The sequence below is a fragment of the Microcaecilia unicolor genome, chromosome 3 (assembly GCF_901765095.1).
Source record: "Microcaecilia unicolor chromosome 3, aMicUni1.1, whole genome shotgun sequence".
NCBI lineage: Eukaryota > Metazoa > Chordata > Amphibia > Gymnophiona > Siphonopidae > Microcaecilia > Microcaecilia unicolor.
The window spans coordinates 165,771,569-165,789,731 of record NC_044033.1 but is presented as its reverse complement, the minus strand read 5'-3'; the positions used below and the strand labels follow the sequence as shown (position 1 = coordinate 165,789,731).

At 43.1% G+C, this 18,163-nt stretch overlaps 1 protein-coding gene across 9 annotated transcripts in view; it reads left to right on the top strand.

Annotated features, from left to right (window-relative positions):
* EPB41L2 (erythrocyte membrane protein band 4.1 like 2) overlaps positions 1-18,163 on the top strand; it is a 503,144-nt gene that overhangs the window by 406,521 nt on the left and 78,460 nt on the right. For all 9 annotated transcript variants that reach the window (XM_030196542.1, XM_030196541.1, XM_030196540.1 and 6 more), the window contains exon 12: positions 1,597-1,763. In XM_030196542.1, coding sequence (XP_030052402.1) covers positions 1,597-1,763 — 167 coding nt within the window. The remainder of the gene's footprint in view (positions 1-1,596; positions 1,764-18,163) is intronic.

Here is an 18,163-nt window from a genome sequence, read left to right as displayed (position 1 = left end):
GCCTGTTTTTATTTAAGGCAATAGAGGGTTAAGTGACCTGCCCAAAGTCATAGGAAAAAATCAGTGGACTTGGAAACTGGCTTCACTAGTTTTTAGCCTGCTGTTCTAACCACTAGGCTACATTGAGAGCCACCTCCATGGCTATTGGTGGCTACAGGCTCTTATAGTTATGTCTTAAAGTAGATGCCCAGTTTAGGCTCACAGATATGGCACACAGTGGGGAGAATCTGTTTGGAGTTAGTTAAGGAGCAGTGGATTTGATAAAACTACTGTTCAACACACTGCACTGCCACCTCTTAACCACCCTGAAGCAGAGGACTGGAGGGAGAGCTGGCCCAGGGCTGCATATGTCTTCCTTTTCTTCCTTTACCCCCTCCAGGAGCTACTCAGACTCTCACACACTATTTTCTAATCTATGTCCCACCCTCCCTGCCTTGTTTTGCCTGCTTGTCAGTGGAGCAAACATTTCTTCTAGGTCCCATTCCCTTATTTTTTTTGCCCTCATCATTTGTTCTACTGCTTTTACAATTAATGCAAATATAACAGCATTTTGTTTGTCAGTACATGATATATCTTGGCAGAAAGTTGTGTTAAAATTATTGCAAGTTTTGATGTAAATTCCAGAGCTGAGCAATGGTTAACTTCTGGACAATGGCATGCATTGCTGTATGGAAGTGTTTTTGGCTCAGGTCTTATGTTCCTCATAGTGGCCTGGGCTATGTTTGGGAAAGAGTCAGCCATCATAAAATAGTAACAAGCAGCAACTGAATTTAGGACCCAGATTTGATGGTCATCATGTGTGATTCCCAGCTAAATGTCACTTCAATAACTGAACTAAAGTAAATTGGGAGGAGGTGTAAAATAGAGGGAAAATTCTTTGGCTGGTTTCAAATGAAGACCAATGGCACCATATCCCAGCTGTGGTTCCACATGAGTGGAAAGCTTAAAGAAGCAAATGGAAACTGCTTGACTTATTCTCCCTCTCCAACCCCCCCACCCCCCCCAAATAATAATCTTGGTTGAAACTTATGACATGCTATGTACATCCTTTTCATTTCAGAGAGACATACCCCTAATTAATATCACCATTTATCTTTTCTGTTCCCATTCATGGCATTAGAAAAGGGGCAGATAAAGGCCTAATGATATGGGCAGAACATCATGTTCTGGAGGGAAGCTATGAAGAGTGTTGCATTATCCTCTGATCTGTCTTAGACAAAAAGGACATTGGCCAAAAACTGTAGTGGCGTAGGATTAGGTTTGGAATTAAGGAACCTCTTTTCCCACCAATCATGTGAAAGTAAAGTGTAACTTTTTGAATGGCATCTTATGTTGGGGCTGATGCACTATTTACAAAATTTTGGTACCTCTTTCCCTCGCAAGTTTACTATGGATGCTGAAGAGCTCCATATCAAACTAAGATAACTGCACTCTATGTCCTTTGAAAAATGAGAACTTTGTTTCCCCTTTTAAAATCTATTGTGTTCACAACTGCTGAATTTCCACATCAGGTTGTTATGTTTGTCATAATTGCGGTGCTGCTGTGAAACATACTGTATGTTCTGTTATAATTAATAACCTGAACTTCTTTGTCAGCTCCAATAGGTAATATCACAGACCAGAGTCTGCTGAAGGATTTCTCTTTAACTCCAGAAGGTACCACTGTTGATGGAGCTGTTTCTGTCCCTGATTTTGCTACTAAAGACAAAGAGATTGTATCACCAGACAAAGTTTTACAATTACAGTTGCCACGGGATGCAAAGGTATGATATACTATACTTTTATAGTACACCCTTTTGAAGAAGGTAACTTCGTGCTGTTTGAAATCTGGATTAAAGGGCACAACGGAACAATATATACATAGAAGTGTTAACATCATCTCATTTGCAGTGTGTCCTAGATTTTGTAAGTGTACATTGACTTCTTTTTTTGAGAATTGCTATAATTGTTAAACATCATTGTCTTTAGACAATCATGACAATAAGTACAGCCATTTTAAAGTGATCTAAAGCAATCTAAGGTGATATGATTTTAAATGGGGGGTTTTTTCCATTTAAAATGTGCATTTATGTGATGAATGATTTATGCATAATCTAGGATGACTTAGTGGATGGATTTGCATTTTCTGAGCAGTATGCCAATGTTAGCATACACTGGCCTAATTTGCCAGTGATTCATTATCTGTTCAACTGGGTTTTTTCCATAGTGCAACATTTAATTTGTTTAAAAGTCCCTGAACTTTTCACAATTTAAGTAAGAAGGTTCTTGAAAAATCCAGTAATGGTGAAATTCTAATGCAAGTGGTAAGATATTTTTTTTTCTGTATTGTAGCTTTCCTGAAACACATGTGGGTTTGTTTTCTCAGTGCTGGATGCTTCAGCAGTTTGCAGCAACCTCTGTTTTCCAAATGCCAGCTGTGAAAGTGTCAAAATGTCAGCTCATGTATGGAGGATTCTTCCCCACTTCAGCTGTTAAAAATCCCTATAAATCGCATCTGTGTATATAGAAGGCCTTGTTGAACATTTAAACAGATACATATAGTAATTAAAATTATCTAAGAAGCATAGACAAAAAGAGGTCTTCCTCTGCTCTCTTAACAACGAGCTGACACTTCTAACCCTGGCAACCTGGGGAATTTTAGGCTGTCGTCTTGTTGGAACACAGTAAGCACACCAACTCTGCAAACAGCTTCTCTGCAAAGCCTGTTTGTTTTTCCTTTTTTCCACTTTGCTTTTACTAAATTTCAGAGAAGAAAGTAGTAAATCTGAAGATCAGAGTGCCTATCTGTTGTTCCTCTGCTGCATACCCTGACCTTTCTGCCTAAGCTTTGAATGTTTGTCTGCTGCCATCTGTTGTGACTGCACTATGTATCCAGTTCCCACATGGCTTAGTTCCGGTCACAATCTAGAAAAACAAATAAAAGCTAAACCTTCTAAAACTTTACAGTTAATATGATGTAATTTCTTATGCACTTTTCTCATTTTAAAGGAGCGAACTACCTTTAGAATCATGTTTTTAAAAATTAGTCTTTATATACTGTACTAAACTAGTGGGGGACTTAATATTTAATGTTGCTGCATTCTTAAAGTGATATCAGAAGTTCCCACTTGGGGCTTCATTTATTAATATATATCAATCAGTTAATGCACATTAATTCAACTTAAGCACATAGCTAGTAAATATGCCCCATTTAGAATAATGGGGCTCGTGTTTAACATATGTTAAATTGTATTAACATACATCAACAGGTTAATACACATTTTATAACATAATAAAATTCCCAATTTACAGCCTCTTATATGAAATTACAGTGCACACTTAGAATAAGTGTCTTTAAAAGACATTACAGAACCCCATTTAGAACAAGTAAAGTTTTTTTTAATTATTATCTGGCTACATTATTGCATTGGTGGTTCTTTCTCCCAGCTTTTAAGTAATAATTTTCACTAACAACTTGTTTTCTTTCCCCCCCCCCCCCCCCTCCCCCTTTTCCACTTGTACATTCTTTTCATGTTTTAAATATTACATTTTTGTTTTCTCTTGTTCAAATGTGACTGAAGTTATCCATGCAGCCCATGCTTCCATATCCACATTCATCACCCACACTCTGCACCTCTCCCCGTCTCACAAATCTCTCGCCTATCCCTGAGCAGGATGTTCTTTCAGACGTTTCAGAGGATGATCCCTTTGAAGAAGTAGAGCATAGAGAGTTGGACAATTTAGCTTTTCGTTTCAAAAAGCCTAGCATTGAAGAAATATCACTTTTTGGTGATACTGAAGCATTGCATTCTAACTCTGTCTCAGACTCTAGTCACCTGTCAGCTAGTCACTGTCCTCTGTCCCTTCCTGCAGTGCAAGGAAAGAACTGTATATCTTTGGACTGTAAAGATGCAGAATGCAATTTTTCATCTAACATTTATAAATGCTTTCCTATCAAGTTCCCTTCGTTGTTAGATGAAGATGGTTACCTCTGTTTTCCCAGTCTCCCAGCGATTTGTGTTTCCTTCCTCCCACCAAGCTTTCAGCACTACATCCTTCTCACTTCTCCCTCATTCATTCCATCCTTCCTCATTATCTTTGTGCTGCTTCTCTCTGCCTCACACTCTTTCCCTTTCTCACTGGCCCTATCCCTTCCTCTGGCTCTGTCCCTCTGCTACCTGGAGCCCAAAGAGATTACATTGAGCACCTCTTATGACAGTGACCTGAATGACAAAGCAGAGGAAGAGGAGGTGTGTACCTTTGTTGCTTAATTGATCCCACTTGCACAACAATTTCGCTTTGGTGTACTGTGATGTGTATTGAACATTGCATAGTTTCTCATAAAGTTGAAACTCAATATAATATTATTGATTAGTGTAGAATTTTATTGGTATTTTTTTACAGGTATTCTACCCTGTGCTGCAGAATTTGACAGTTTTAAAAATGAATATACTACACAAATGGCACTTGTTTGGGTAGGAAAGGCTTCTACCTGGATAAGTGCCAGTCACTGGGACCAGAGCTGGAATTTCAGTAGCCATTATCTAGATAATGCCTATGAAAATCCTCACTGACTGCCCTAGCACCACTCAGTGCAAGGGTGGGCTGGAGGCAGGGCCAAGATAGAGCTGGATGTTATCCAGGTACTGCCAGTATTTACCCAGATATTCAGCACTGGTATCCAGCTGTAGCTTTAAGTCCTATAGTTGGGGTTTTAAAGCAATGCTGACTGGAGTTTAAATTTCGAGGTGAAGCATATTAGCATTCTTAGGGGGATAGCTAGAAAGGTGCATTATTACCTAATGTACAGTATTTGCCCCTTAACACACACTAAACAACAATGTGTGTTATATTACCGTGGAACATACTATAATGAGATGCAAAACATGCAAGTGAATGCAAGACACCTCACTACTATAAATTTTAATAACATGGCTTGCGGTGACTACCCGAGTTGCATCTTAAAGGAGACAGCCAATCTATTATAAAGACTCTCCTTCCTCCTAATGCCCCCCATTACACTTTCTCCCTGCCATAGACCCACTCCACTTGTATTAAAAAAATAAAAAAGAAGACCCCTACCCTTCCATAGCTTCCTCTGGGCCTACTTTGAGAAATTGCTGGGGTAGTGAGGTACAGGGCATGAGTAATCCCCAGTCACTCCTGCCCCTGTCAGCACTGCATTCAAAATGGCACTGGTGACATTTAGTGGTAGTCTCATGGTACTACCACTAGGGGCCCTTATATGGCAACCAGACTGCCACTAGTGGTCACCAACCTTATTTTGAACCTAGCACCACAGGGACAGGAGCTGTTGGGGTTTTGCTTCTGTTCCTGCCTTGTACCACCTAGATCCCTGGAGTTTCTCAAGGTAGGCCCAGAGGGCCTATGGGAGATTGGAGGGCCGTAATGGAAAGGGAAGGGGGTTTATGATGAGTGGGACATCGGGAGGAAGGAAGACCTTTGCATTATTTATTTATTTATTGCATTTGTAGCCCACATTTTCCCACCTATTTGCAGGCTCAATGTGGCTTACATTATGCCGTAATGGCGATCGCCATTTCTGGAATGAGAAATACAAAGTGCTATTGCATTAAATTTCATAAGTGACAGTAAATTAAGCAGTCAGGTATAGAGGCATTAGATTAGGCAGCCATAATAAATATAAACCACTTTGGTTATACCTCAGAAAGGTGGTATATCAAATCCATGACCCTTTACTCTTTTCAGATGATGTCAGCCAGTATAAATAAGGCAGCATGTAAAGCTGATGGCATGCAACATTATTTGTGTACCACTGTAGTAACTAACTTGTGGTACAGAGATACTGCAGGTTAGTCATTCCTGTACTATATCAAGGCACAGTAAAAGCCCATAAATATGACAGATATATTCTAATATACTGAAAGATTTTTCCATATTGTGTCCACAGGAAGATGGTTAGTATATGTAGGTCCATATTAACAAACTAGTTGCCCAATGTGTAAAAACATGATTTTCTTCCCCAGAAAGTGTGTGAAAAGGTTCTGTATATTAAAATTTCTCTTTCTTTGGTCAAAAAAGCTTTTTATAAGCACATTTATCAGCTCTTCTACATGGCATTTTATCTGTCTAAATAACCTAAATGTTTTTGTGGCATACCCTCAGGATGCTCTGATAGGGAAAGGAATTTATGTGAATATGATCAGTTACCGTCCAGAATCAGGAAGTTGCCTTAGCAACTATATTTTGCTGCAGGAAATAGAGCATAGATAACTTTTGTACAATAACCTTGTAAGATTGTCTCTTGCACTAATGAATTTTGAAATAGGTCCTTCTCTCGGTATGAAACTATTCTTTGTCCAGAGACTAATTTGCCTAAATTAATAATGAATCTACCAAGTCTGAAAAATAAATTCTTCTGTAGAAGACTTTAGTCCTGTTTTTAATCAAAGCAGAAAAAAGATGTGGTCAACAATTCATGTTTCAAAACAGATTTCTAGCCCATTTCTGCTTTCTATTTCCTTTGTCCTTCTTTTGTTCCAAGTCTTTAGTGATTTTAGACATTCCTAGTTAGAGTAGGGCACGAGTTCTGCTCTCTTAATACATCTGGAATATTTGGGATTCAGAGCTACACCTGAAGCTTTTTTTGCCTCAACAATGCTTCCTGATAGTACTGTGATTTTTCTTTGCAAGTCTTGAGCACCAAGAATCTTGCATTTCTGGGATCTAATTTTGGAATTAATAAAGTGTAGCAAGCTTGTAGCTAAATGCAGTGCCACAAATAAACTTTACAGAGCTCTAGAAGAAAACTTTATTTTGGTATGATGAAAGTATCACAACCGCTGGCACTAAATTTGAGTGATCATACCCAACATACCTGGCTTAGGAGTAAGGTTAATTCCTGACATGATACGCACAAATCTGTTAGGGGACATTACCCCCAGAGAAAAGGTTAAGGCTCTTTGTCATATGGCAGTCAAAGTACCAATTTCTCTCTTAGGTTGTTCCCATCTAAATTCAAAAATGATTTCAGTGTTTGGGAGCTAACAAATGTATGCCTTCTATAAAGATGATTTCCTACAACTATTCTATATAACATGTAAGAAATACTTTGAGTTTCTAAACTTAACTTGCTGTAACCAAGAACTCTTAAAAGAACTGTATCAAATGACTTCAGTAATGTTCCCCTCTGTTCATATTGAAATGGTAGAAGTTTTCAGTACGTGGTATCAATTTCTCTTCTCAAAAATTAGGCACCCAATTTATTAATCCAAAAACATTAATGAATAATGTGTGTTAAAAATGAATATATTTTAGGGTATATTATTTCTTCCCAGCTCTGTAGTCCAGCTACAGAGGGCTAGGGGTGAACAATCCACCCACGGCTGCCTCAATTTATATTTCACCTTGTTTATCTAGACTTCTTAATTCCCCAGAGCAGTGCACTTAATAAGTCAGGAGACCACAATCAACAGAAAGGTTTGGTTATGAGAAAATCAGCTCTTTATTTCATACTCACCAAAGCAGATAATACAAGTTCATTAGTATTAGCAATCAAAGCGTGTTTTTCTCAGGGACAGCCAGGCAGTGAATCAAAGTGATACGCCGATTCTGACAATCTCCAATACAATGGTCATGCTGTCAGTTTTTATACTCTTCTATCATGCCATCTATATTATTGACAGTTTCAGCTGACAATTAGTCATAATTAGTAAATCTCTATTTTGAAACTCTGACTTTCAGCCACAATGACTTTGAGTTTCCCAGTTTCGCCCAACCCATCTCAAAGTTCCATTTTTCTGCATCTGGTTAACTGCTCATCCATGTCTTACAAGATAACCCTAACTGCAAATTCTTGCTTTGGCCCTGAACACCTGGCATTTTTGCATCAGCTTGGCTAATTTTGTAATCTTGCCAAGTTTCGTCTGTCACAACATCTTCTAGTTGCAATCCTGTGCAATCTTTTCTGGTCAGAGGCAGTTTATGAGTTTGTCTTTCTAAGGCCTACTTGGCAACTGCAAGCCTCTTGACCTGTTTTTCCCATGCAAGTGACAGCCAGAAATGGCCTGTGAACTCTTAACAAAATCAGTTTATTTTAGTCTCAACAGACTCTCATGTATAATCATTGACCAAAAACCTCCTTCAAAATTTTTTATTAAACCAATTCTTTACGTATATTATCTCATAATTGTCTTTGTGTGATTTTTATGAAAAAATGTCAAAGTAGTATAAAGTATCAAAAGCTCTTATCTTAACAAATCCCTACAGGGTTCCTGTTTCACCTTATAGCTTTTTCTGGGGAATTTGTGTGCTCAAAACATTTTCTACAAAAAAAGGAAAAATATCAAAACCTCTGCACTAAAAAAGATATCAAATTCAAGGAAGAAACAAAACAATGTTACTCAGCGTCTTTGCAGCTCCCTCTGCCTCATATTATTCAGAGCCTGCCAAAATGGCATCTGTTTAAACTTAAGGCGCTGAGCTACTATTATCCAATCACAGTTTATTAAAGCAAAACAGGTGGCTTTCAAAGCACACCTAAATGGGCTGTCATATTTATCCTTTCCATTGCATCTAGCAACAGATGAGTCCTTAAAGCATGGGTTGTGTCCATCTACCAGCAGGTGGAGATAAAGGATAAAAGCTGAGCTCTGTTATATATAGGACAGTTATTTATTTTATTTATATCCCACATTATCCCAATAGATCAGGTTCAATGTGGCTAACAACTTATTGTGATTGACAGTACAAACAGTGATGTGGGATGGTATACATTAAGTAGTAATAACAAAGTAAATGAGGATTGAGTAATTACAACATGTAATATGGAAACGAATGCTAGATGCAAAAAGGTTAATAATTTATAGTCATCCATGTATAATAATTAGAATGGAACTGAGAAATTGAATAATTGTACAGTTATGGGTTTAAATTAATTATGATCATCCGTGAGAAACTGCTTAAACAGAGAGGCTTTAAGGTATTTCCGGAATATCAAATAATTGGGTTCCCATATGATGAATTTCGGGAGAGAAGGAATTTGTCCTAATACTGATTTATGACACTTTTTGGACGTTTTTCTGTTTTGAAAATGAGCCCCCTAGTAACAATAGTAGATGACGGCAGATAAAGACCTGTACGGTCCATCAGTCTGACCAACAAGATAAACTCATAGTTGAAGGTACAAATTGATAATACATACATATACCTGATCATGATTTGTCCTTGCCATTTTTGGGGCACAGACCATAGAAGTTTTCCCAGCACTGGCCTTGTTCTCCATTTACTGAAGCTGAATCTGTTCAGCTATGATCAGGGCATAGACTGTAGAAGTCTGCCCAGCACTGGCTTTGCTTTCCAATTACTGGTGTTGCCATCTAATAACCACTAAGCTTGTTTGGTTCCATGCCTTCTATACAGGATTCCTTTGTGTTTATCCCATGCATTTTTGAATTCCGTTACTGTTTTCATCACCACCTCCTGTGGGAGGGAATTCCAGATATCTACCACCCTCTCTGTGAAAAAGTACTTCCTAATATTATTCCTGAGTCAGCCCCCTTGCAACCTCAGTTCATGTCCTTTAGTTCTGTCACCTTCCCATGTGTGGAAAAGATTTGTTTGTAAATTGATACCTTTTAAATATTTGAATGCCTGTATCATAATCACCCATGTCTCTCCTTTTCACCAGGGTACACATATTCAGGTCCTCAAGTTTCTCCTCATATGTCCTATGACGCAAACCTTTTTGTTGCTTTTCTCTGAGCCGCTTCAAGCCTTTTTACATCCTTAACTAAATACAGCCTCCTCAACTGAACACAATACACCAAATGGGGGCCTCACCAATGACTTATATAAGGGCATCAACACCTCCTTTTTTTTTCTCCTGGTTATACCCCTCTGTATGCAGCCTAGCATCCTTCTGGCCGTGGTCACCACCTTGTTGCATTGTTTCATCACCTTGAGATCCTCAGACACCATCACCCCAAGGTTCCTCTCCTGAGCTGTGCTTATCAATCTCTCCCCTCCTATCTGGAATAGCTGATAAAGCACCACAACTGAACAGTTGCTTTATAAATAAACCTCTTGTTTTGGACCGCCTTTTTGGCTCCTTGTGGATTTGCCATGGTCCTGCCCTACTTTCTTTCTTTTTGGACCTTCATCTACGTAGGGTTTTTTCTCAGGTTCTCACTGTATGTAAAATTCTATGGCATATGTTTTTAGGGCTACATATTTTTAAATATAAATACATGGCAAAGAGCGCAAGTGTACATACACAGGATGACAGCTATACATGCATGTTTGTTCTCACAAAGAACACATTTTCACCCTACTTTAGCTGACCTCTGACCAGAGTTCTCAGTTCTCTCACTTTCATCAAGTACCCTGCTTTCATTGAATAAAACCTCCTTTTTCTTACTCCGCCTCACTATTGATTACTACCTTCCCTAACTTCTGATTGTACAAAACAGTCTGGTGTCTTGTACTTATGTATCCCTGAGAATGCATAAAAAGTTATAAGATTATAAGGCTTCCTGCTTCCCTTAGTCCACTTTCACCCAAGTTAAGGCAAAGCAATCAAACAACACTGATCTCCAATTCTGAGGAGGCAGAGGGGAGCAATTCCAGACCCAAAACAAAAAGAGTGCAGGAAGTTATGAAGAAACAGACCTCCCTGTAATTTTGCCACAACTGAATACAAATTATATGCAGAATTCTAGTGAACTTCGCCTTTGCTGTATTTCTTTAAGCAGCTGCCGCACAATTAATTCAAAAGGGGGAAATGGGATTTGATATACTGCCTTTCTGTGGTTTTTGCAACTACATTCAAAGCAGTTTACATAGTATATTCACGGGCAGATGATCAAAAGCCCCGCACTGTTCCAAACAGTGCTCTTAAAATAGTGTTTGAACAGCGTGGGGCTTTACCGCACCCATGATCCTCTGTCTCTAGCAGATGATGGATGGTTTCCCAGCACTTTCAGGGTTCATCTGTCTGCCTGCTCCTATTCTGGATTCCCTAGTCCATTTGAGTCTGAGGGTGCTTGGCTGAGAGCCGGATTGGGGGGGTACACCTAGTGGTGCTAGGTCCCTCCTCCTCTCCCCTTTCCTCCCTTGCCAGCACATCTTCTCCTTACACACTGGGAAAAAAATCCTTACTCTCGGGGGGGGGGGGGGGGGGGGGGGAAATCAGCAGAGGTTCCAATGGATAGTGAGTGACAGTGAGCGTTTGGCTCTGCAGCTTGGTAGATTCTCTTTGGTGGCTGAATTGGCACTGGAATGGCCAGTCTAGCAGGGTTTTCAACTGCACATCGGTAAGACTCCAATTCAGGGTGAGTGCCATTTAAAATTTTTATTATCCTTCAGGTTTCTTGCTGTGCGTGACTGTTTTTAGTTGTGCTGAAGGCAGTTAAGCGCTTCTCAACCCACCATTTGGCATCGGGGCATTGTTCAGTCTGTTTTCCAGACACTTGTTCTCAGGGCCGTGCCAACACGGTAAGCGAGGTAAGCATGGCAGGGGGGCGCGGCCGCACCATGCTCACCTCGCTCGCCCTCCCCCCAACATCCCTTTTCTTTTTTTTTCCTTTTTAAATGTACCTCCGTAGCGGTTCCGGCAGCGCAGCGTCAGAGAAGGAGGCGGAGCTCCCGACGCTACCCTTCCCTTCGCTGTGTTCCGCCTTCTTCTGACGTCATTTCCTTGACATCAAAAGAAGGCGGAACACAGCGAAGGGAAGGCTAGCGACGTCGGGAGCGCCGCCTTCTTCACTGACGCTGTGCTGCCGGAACAGCCACGGAGGTACATTTAAAAAGAAAAAAAAAGAAAAGGGATGTTGGGGGGAGAGAAGAGGGCGGGCAGTTGAACAATGGGAGCGGGAGGGCAGGGGAGAGATGAGAGCATGGATGTGAAGGGGGAGGGGAGAAGAGGGCGGGCCAGGCCAACTGGGACATGGGAGCGAGAGGAGAGAGAGGAGCATGGATGCGAGGGGGGTCATGGAAGGGAGAGAGGGGAATTGCTGGATAGGGATTAATGGGGGGTGACAGAGGAGCATGGATGGGGAGGGGCAGGGCTCAGGGAGAGAGGGGAATTGCTGGAAAAGGATGAATGGAGGGGGCAGGGGACAGGAGCATGGATGGGCATGGATTGGGAGGGCAGGGCTCAGGGAGAGAGGGGAATTGCTGGAAAGGGATGAATGGAGGGGGCAGGGGACAGAGGAGCATGGATGGGCATGGATTGGGAGGGCAGGGCTCAGGGAGAGAGGGGAATTGCTGGATAGGGATGAATGGAGGGGGCAGGGGACAGAGGGGCATGGATTTGGGAGGGCAGGGCTCAGGGAGAGAGGGGAATTGCTGGAAAGGGATGAATGGAGGGGGCAGGGGACAGAGGAGCATGGATGGGCCTGGATTGGGAGGGCAGGGCTCAGGGAGAGAGGGGAATTGCTGGAAAAGGATGAATGGAGGGGGCAGGGGACAGAGGAGCATGGATGGGAGGGCAGGGCTCAGGGAGAGAGGAGAAATTGCTGGACATAGAGGGGAGGGAAGAGAGATGAAGGAGATGAAATGAGGGAAAAGGAAGAGAGGAGAAAAACTGCACATGGATGAAGAAAATAGGCAGAAGCTGAGGACCAGAAATGAAGAAGAAAGGAGGAAAGGAAAGAAATAAATGGAAAGGAAGCCCTGGAAACGGAGTTAAGAGGACAGATAGCAGCAGAATCAGATACTGGGCAAGCATGATCAGAAAAAGAAAGTCACCAGACAACAAAGGTAGAAAAAAAAATCATTTTATTTTCATTTTAGTGTTTGGAATATGTCCACTTTGAGAATTTACATCTGCTATCTTATTTTGCAATGTATAGCAATTTGTTTCTAAGAATATTGCTGACAATTCCTGTCAGTGTGGCAAGTGGTGAGCGATCATTTTCACGGGGGGGGGGGGGGGGGGGGGGGGGGAGGGCCACCACCGCCAACTGATAGTCTGTAGGGGGGCGCCAGAGACCCTAGGCACAGCCCTGCTTGTTCTTCAGGCCCTTCAGAGGCCCTCATGGTGACTTCTACTTCCCGTGTGGGGGAGCTCTGCGACCTCCTCTCAATTGTCTTTCAGCCACAGGAGCTGCAGCCATTTTGAATCCTCATATGGCCGCTTTGGATCCTGGCTCAGGGAGCTCTCGGGCCCCTCCGGCTAGCCTGCTGAGGTGAATCTTGAAGCCCCTGCTTCTCCCCCTCTTTCAGAGGGAGGCTTCTCACTGTCATCTGTCCAGTCCTTAACCCCTGAGGGTTTGGAGGAGGGGGAGCTGCCTAAGGCCAGTGACCCCATGGAGGTGGGGATGTTCCACAAAGAGAAATTGCCCTCCATTACCAAAGCTCTGGAGGTTTTGAATATATCTAGTCCTTACCCCTCTTACCCTGGCTTCCTCGAACCCAGTGATGGCAAGCACTGAGAACCTCCTAAACCCTTCCTGGTCCACAGAGTAATGCAGGAGCTCATTACAGCCCAGTGAGCCACTCCTTTCTAGATACTTGTTTGAAGGTAGTCTGAGCAGTGACTCATTTGTATCCCATCACGCAGGAGGAGCTGGACAAACTTCAGCTCCCTAAGGTGGATACTGTGGTGGCAGCTGTCACTAAGAAGCCTACACTGCCGGTGGTACAGGGATTGCCTTCAAGGATGTGCAGGACAGAAAGTTGAAGTCCATTCTCAAGCGGTCCTTTCAGGTAGCAACCTTGTCTCTTCAAGCTTCGGTGCACAGCTATTATCAGCCAGGGCATCCTTGAGCTGGGTTCAGTAAGCTGCTGATGCCCAGGCTGATTTGCGGGTTGCTGCCTCCTTGCAAGTGCCTTTCCTTTAGATGGTTCTAGCCTACCTAGCTGTCTTTCTATGGTGTGCTTCGAGCCTCCTTCAGGAGGAAACTTCTCTTTGGCAAGGACCTCGAAGGGCTGGTTAAGGACTTGGGGAATGCCAAATCTCAACGGTTGCTGAAGGATAAGCTCCGGCAGCTTCTAGAGTAGGCCCTTAGTGCTCCTGTCTTAAGGATGTGAAGTAGTACCGCCCATGGTGGGCTCCTTTTCAGAGACCTAGATCCATCAACAGCAGCCCTTTCACGCTGACAAAAGAAGTTCCTCACAGTCTGCCTGGGCTTCTTCGGCCTCTTGCCGTTCGCAATTATGGGGCTTCAGTCCAGACCTCTCCAGAGGTGATAAGCAGTTGCCTTACCCATTTTGTAGAGGAGTGGGCACGACTTTGGAAGCCTTAAGGGCAGCTATCCCAGTCCCTCCTCCTGAAAGGGGTCAGGACCACTATTCCATCTATTTTATTGTACCAAAAAGGGTGGTTCATTCTGTCTGGTTCTAGACCTCAAGTATGTCAACAGGTCTCTGAGGGTGAAACATTTTCAGATGGAGACTCTGTGCTCTGTCATAGCTACAGTTCTCCCAGGAGAGTTCCTCATCTCCATGGACCTCTGCATCCCTATCTAGCCCCCGCATTAGAACTTCCTGTGTTTTGTAGTCCTCTGGTGCCGTTTCCAGTTCCAGGTGATATTTGGTCTCCCCACGTTTGCCAGTACCTTTTTCAAGGTCATAGTGGTGGCTACAGCCTTCCTTCAATAAGAGGGTATCCAAGTCATAACATATTTATAAATGATATGGAAATTGGAACGACGAGTGATGTGATTAAATTTGCAGATGACAAAACTATTCAAGGTTATAAAAACACACGCAGACTATGAAAAATTGCAGAAAGACCTTAGGAAATTGGAAGAGTGGGCATCCAAATGGCAGATGAACTTTAATGTGGATAAATGCAGAGTGATGCACATTGGAAAGTATAATCTGAATCATAGTTACATGATGCTAGGGTCCACCTTGGGGGTCAGCAGCCAAGGAAAAGATCTAGGTGTCGTAGATAATATGCTGAAATCTTCTGCTCAGTGTGGCAGTGGCAGCCAAAAAGGCAAACAGGAAGCTAGAATTTAGGAAAGGGATGGTAAATAAGACCAAAAACACTGTCATGCCTTCTGTATCGCTCCATGATGCAATCTCACCTTGAATATTATGCTCGCATCTCAAAAAAGATATAGCAGAATTATAAAAGATTCAAAGAAGAGCGTCCAAATTGATAAAGGGGATGGAACTCCTCTCATATGAGGAAAGGCTAAAGAGTTTAGAGCTCTTCAGCCTGGAAAAAAAGACAGTTGAGGGGAGACATGATTGAGGTCTACAAAATCCTGAGTGGCATAGAACGAGTAGAAGTGAATCGATTTTTTTTTACTCGTTAAAAAAGTACAAAGACTAGGGGACACTCAAGGAAGTTACATGGAAATACTTTTAAAACAAATAAAAGGAAATATTTTTTCACTCAATAAATCGTTAAGCTCTGTAACTCTTTGCTGGAGGATGTAGTAATGACAGTTAGCGTATCTGGGTTTAAAAAAGGTTTAGACAAGTTCCTGGAGGAAAAGTCCATAGTCTGCTGTTGAGACAGACACGGGAAGGTATTGCTTGGCCTTGGATTGGTAGCATGGAATGTTGCCACTGTTTGGGTTTCTGCCAGGTCCTTGTCACCTTGCCACTGTTGCAAACAGTATACTGGGCTAGATGGGCCATTGGTCTGACCTAGTATGACTGCTATTATGTTCTTATGAGTTCACCCATACCTGGATGACTGGTTGATCAGGGCTTTCTCCTTTCAGGAGTGTACTTGGGTGGTGGCCTGAGTAATGGCCCTTCATCAGGATTTGGGTTGGCTTGTCAACCTTCCCAAGAGTCATCTGGTTCCATCCCAGTTACTGGATTAGTTGGAGACCAAGTTTGACACCCTACAGTCGTTACAGCTCCCTGCCTTGAGAGTTTGGGGTTACATGCAGATCCTGGGCTCCATGGCGGCCACTCTGGAGGTGGTGCGAGGGCCCACATGCGTCCTGTTCAGTTGGCACTCCTGGCTCGTTGGTCCCTTATGCCTCAGGACTATGACTGTCATCTCCAGTGGTCCCCTCGGGCGAGGAGCAGCATGAATTGGTGGCTGCAGATGCTCTTAGACACACCATCCTGGTTATTGGTAATGACAGATGTGAGCTTGTCAGATTGGGGTGACTGATTTCTCCACAGTGTTCAGGGCCTTTTGTCCAACATGGAGTTCATCCGGCCTATCAAACGCCAGGAACTCAGGATGACGTGCTTTGCCCTCTTGACCTTACAGCCCTTCCTGCGGGGACACCCTGTCCAGATATTGTTGGACAGTGCAATAGTGGTGGCATACATCAACCTTCAGGGGGGCACTTGGAGTGTGTCACTGGCCCTGGGAGCCTGCTTGTTGACACAGTGAGCAGAGGAGAATGTCCCTGTCAGCTTCCTGAATTGCGGGGGCTCTGAATTTCCAAGTGGCATTTCAGAGCAGGAGCTCTCTGAATCCGGGGAAGTGGGAGCTGTCCAGTGAGGTGTTCACCTTGATGAAGGAGAAATGGGAAATTCCTGTTCTGGACCTCATGGTGTCTGGCCACAATGCGAAGGTTCCTCGGTTCTTCAGCAGAAGGAGGAAGTTTGGGTCCAAAGGCCTAGACACTCAGCTTTGGTCAGACGAGGACCTTTTCTACTTATTTCCACCCTGGCCAGTGATTGATTGTATTCAGCTGCATCAGGGGAAGGTACATGGACCTGGTTCTCCTCTTGGTGAATCAGCCCTTTCGTGTGCTTCTGGTACCCAAATTGCTGGTTCAGGGTCTTGTTCCCATGAAGGATTTCTCTCCCTTTGGTCTTTTGGCTGGCTCTTGAACGGTCGAAGTCGTGGAGGAAGGGTTATTCGGGTGAAGCTGTCGCCACCTTGCTCCAAGCTAGTAAGTGTTCTACATCCTCGGCTTATGCCTGTGTGCACAGAGTCTTTGAGGTGTGACGTTTGGCGAGAGCTATTTCTCCTTTTCAGTATTCCCTGCCTCAGAACTTGGCTTTCCTGCAGGAGGGTTTCAAGAAGGGTCTTGCCTTTAACACTTGCAGGTACAGGTTGTGGTGTTGACTTGTTTCAGGGGGTACTTTCTTCACTCCTCCTTGGCTTCTCATCCGGACATAGTGAATTTCTTAAGGAGTAGTACATCCCAAGCCCCCGCTGTATGTGCCTTATCCCTACTGAAATCTCAACTTTGTTTTGAAAGTACTCCAGAAGGCCCCCTTTGAGCCTCTGCGGAAAGCTACAGTGAAAGACCTCACGCAGAAGACGGTCGTCTTGGTTGCCATTTCCTTGCATAGGAGGATTTTGGAGTTCCAGGTTCTCTTGCAGAGATTCTTTTCTGTTTTACAGCGGCAGGCATATCCCACCAGTACAAGTTCCATCATTCCTGCCTAAAGTCGTTTCCCTTCCATCTGAACCAACCGCTTTTCCGGCCTTTTGTCTGGAGAATTAGGGCAAGGACTTTCTGTCCCTTTGGGCTCTGGGATATACATAGTTTGCGTCTCCGCTGCCTGGAAGTCACCAATGAGTTTTGCTGGTCTCTGATCATTTGTGCTTTTTTCGGGCCCAAATAGGGGTGCTTCGACTTCACAGGCGTCCATTGCACATTGGCTTAAGAGGCCATTTCTTCCACTTATGTCCCATCAGGCAGGACCCTGCCTGTGTCCCTCTGGGCAAACTCTACATGGGTAGTCACACTGTCTTGGGTGGAATCACTTGCCTTTCCCCCAGTGAAATTTCCTGAGCGACAGCCTGGTTGTCAATGCATACCTTCTAAAAGCGTTTATCAGCAAGGTCAGATGCTTCCTTTGGGGGCGTCTCCTTGCGGTGGTTTCTGAGCCCCACCCTTCCTCAGGACTGCCTTGCTACATTCTACACTTTAAAGACTCATCAGTTGCTAGATTCAATGGAAGTAAAAGTTATGTCTTACCTGATTATTTAATTTTCTTTCCATTAACAGCAACAGATGAGTCCAGTCTTCCCGACCTGGTCTGTTTCTCTGTTTAGATTTGTTCTTCACATTCAAGTTCTGGGGTTGCAGTTATTGATTCCAAGAGTATGTGAGGAAGAAGGTATTTCTCTTCCTGCTTGATTAGTGAAATACTGGCTGACTGAGTCAACGACTTCTCTCTCTCTCTCTCTCTCTCTCTTTCATCTCAGACCTCAGCTTTCTCCACCTGCTGGTAGTGGGACATATTTTAAGGACTGATCTGTTGCTACTAATGGAAAGAAATTTATCAAGTAAGACATTTTTTCCTTGTAAGATTTTAA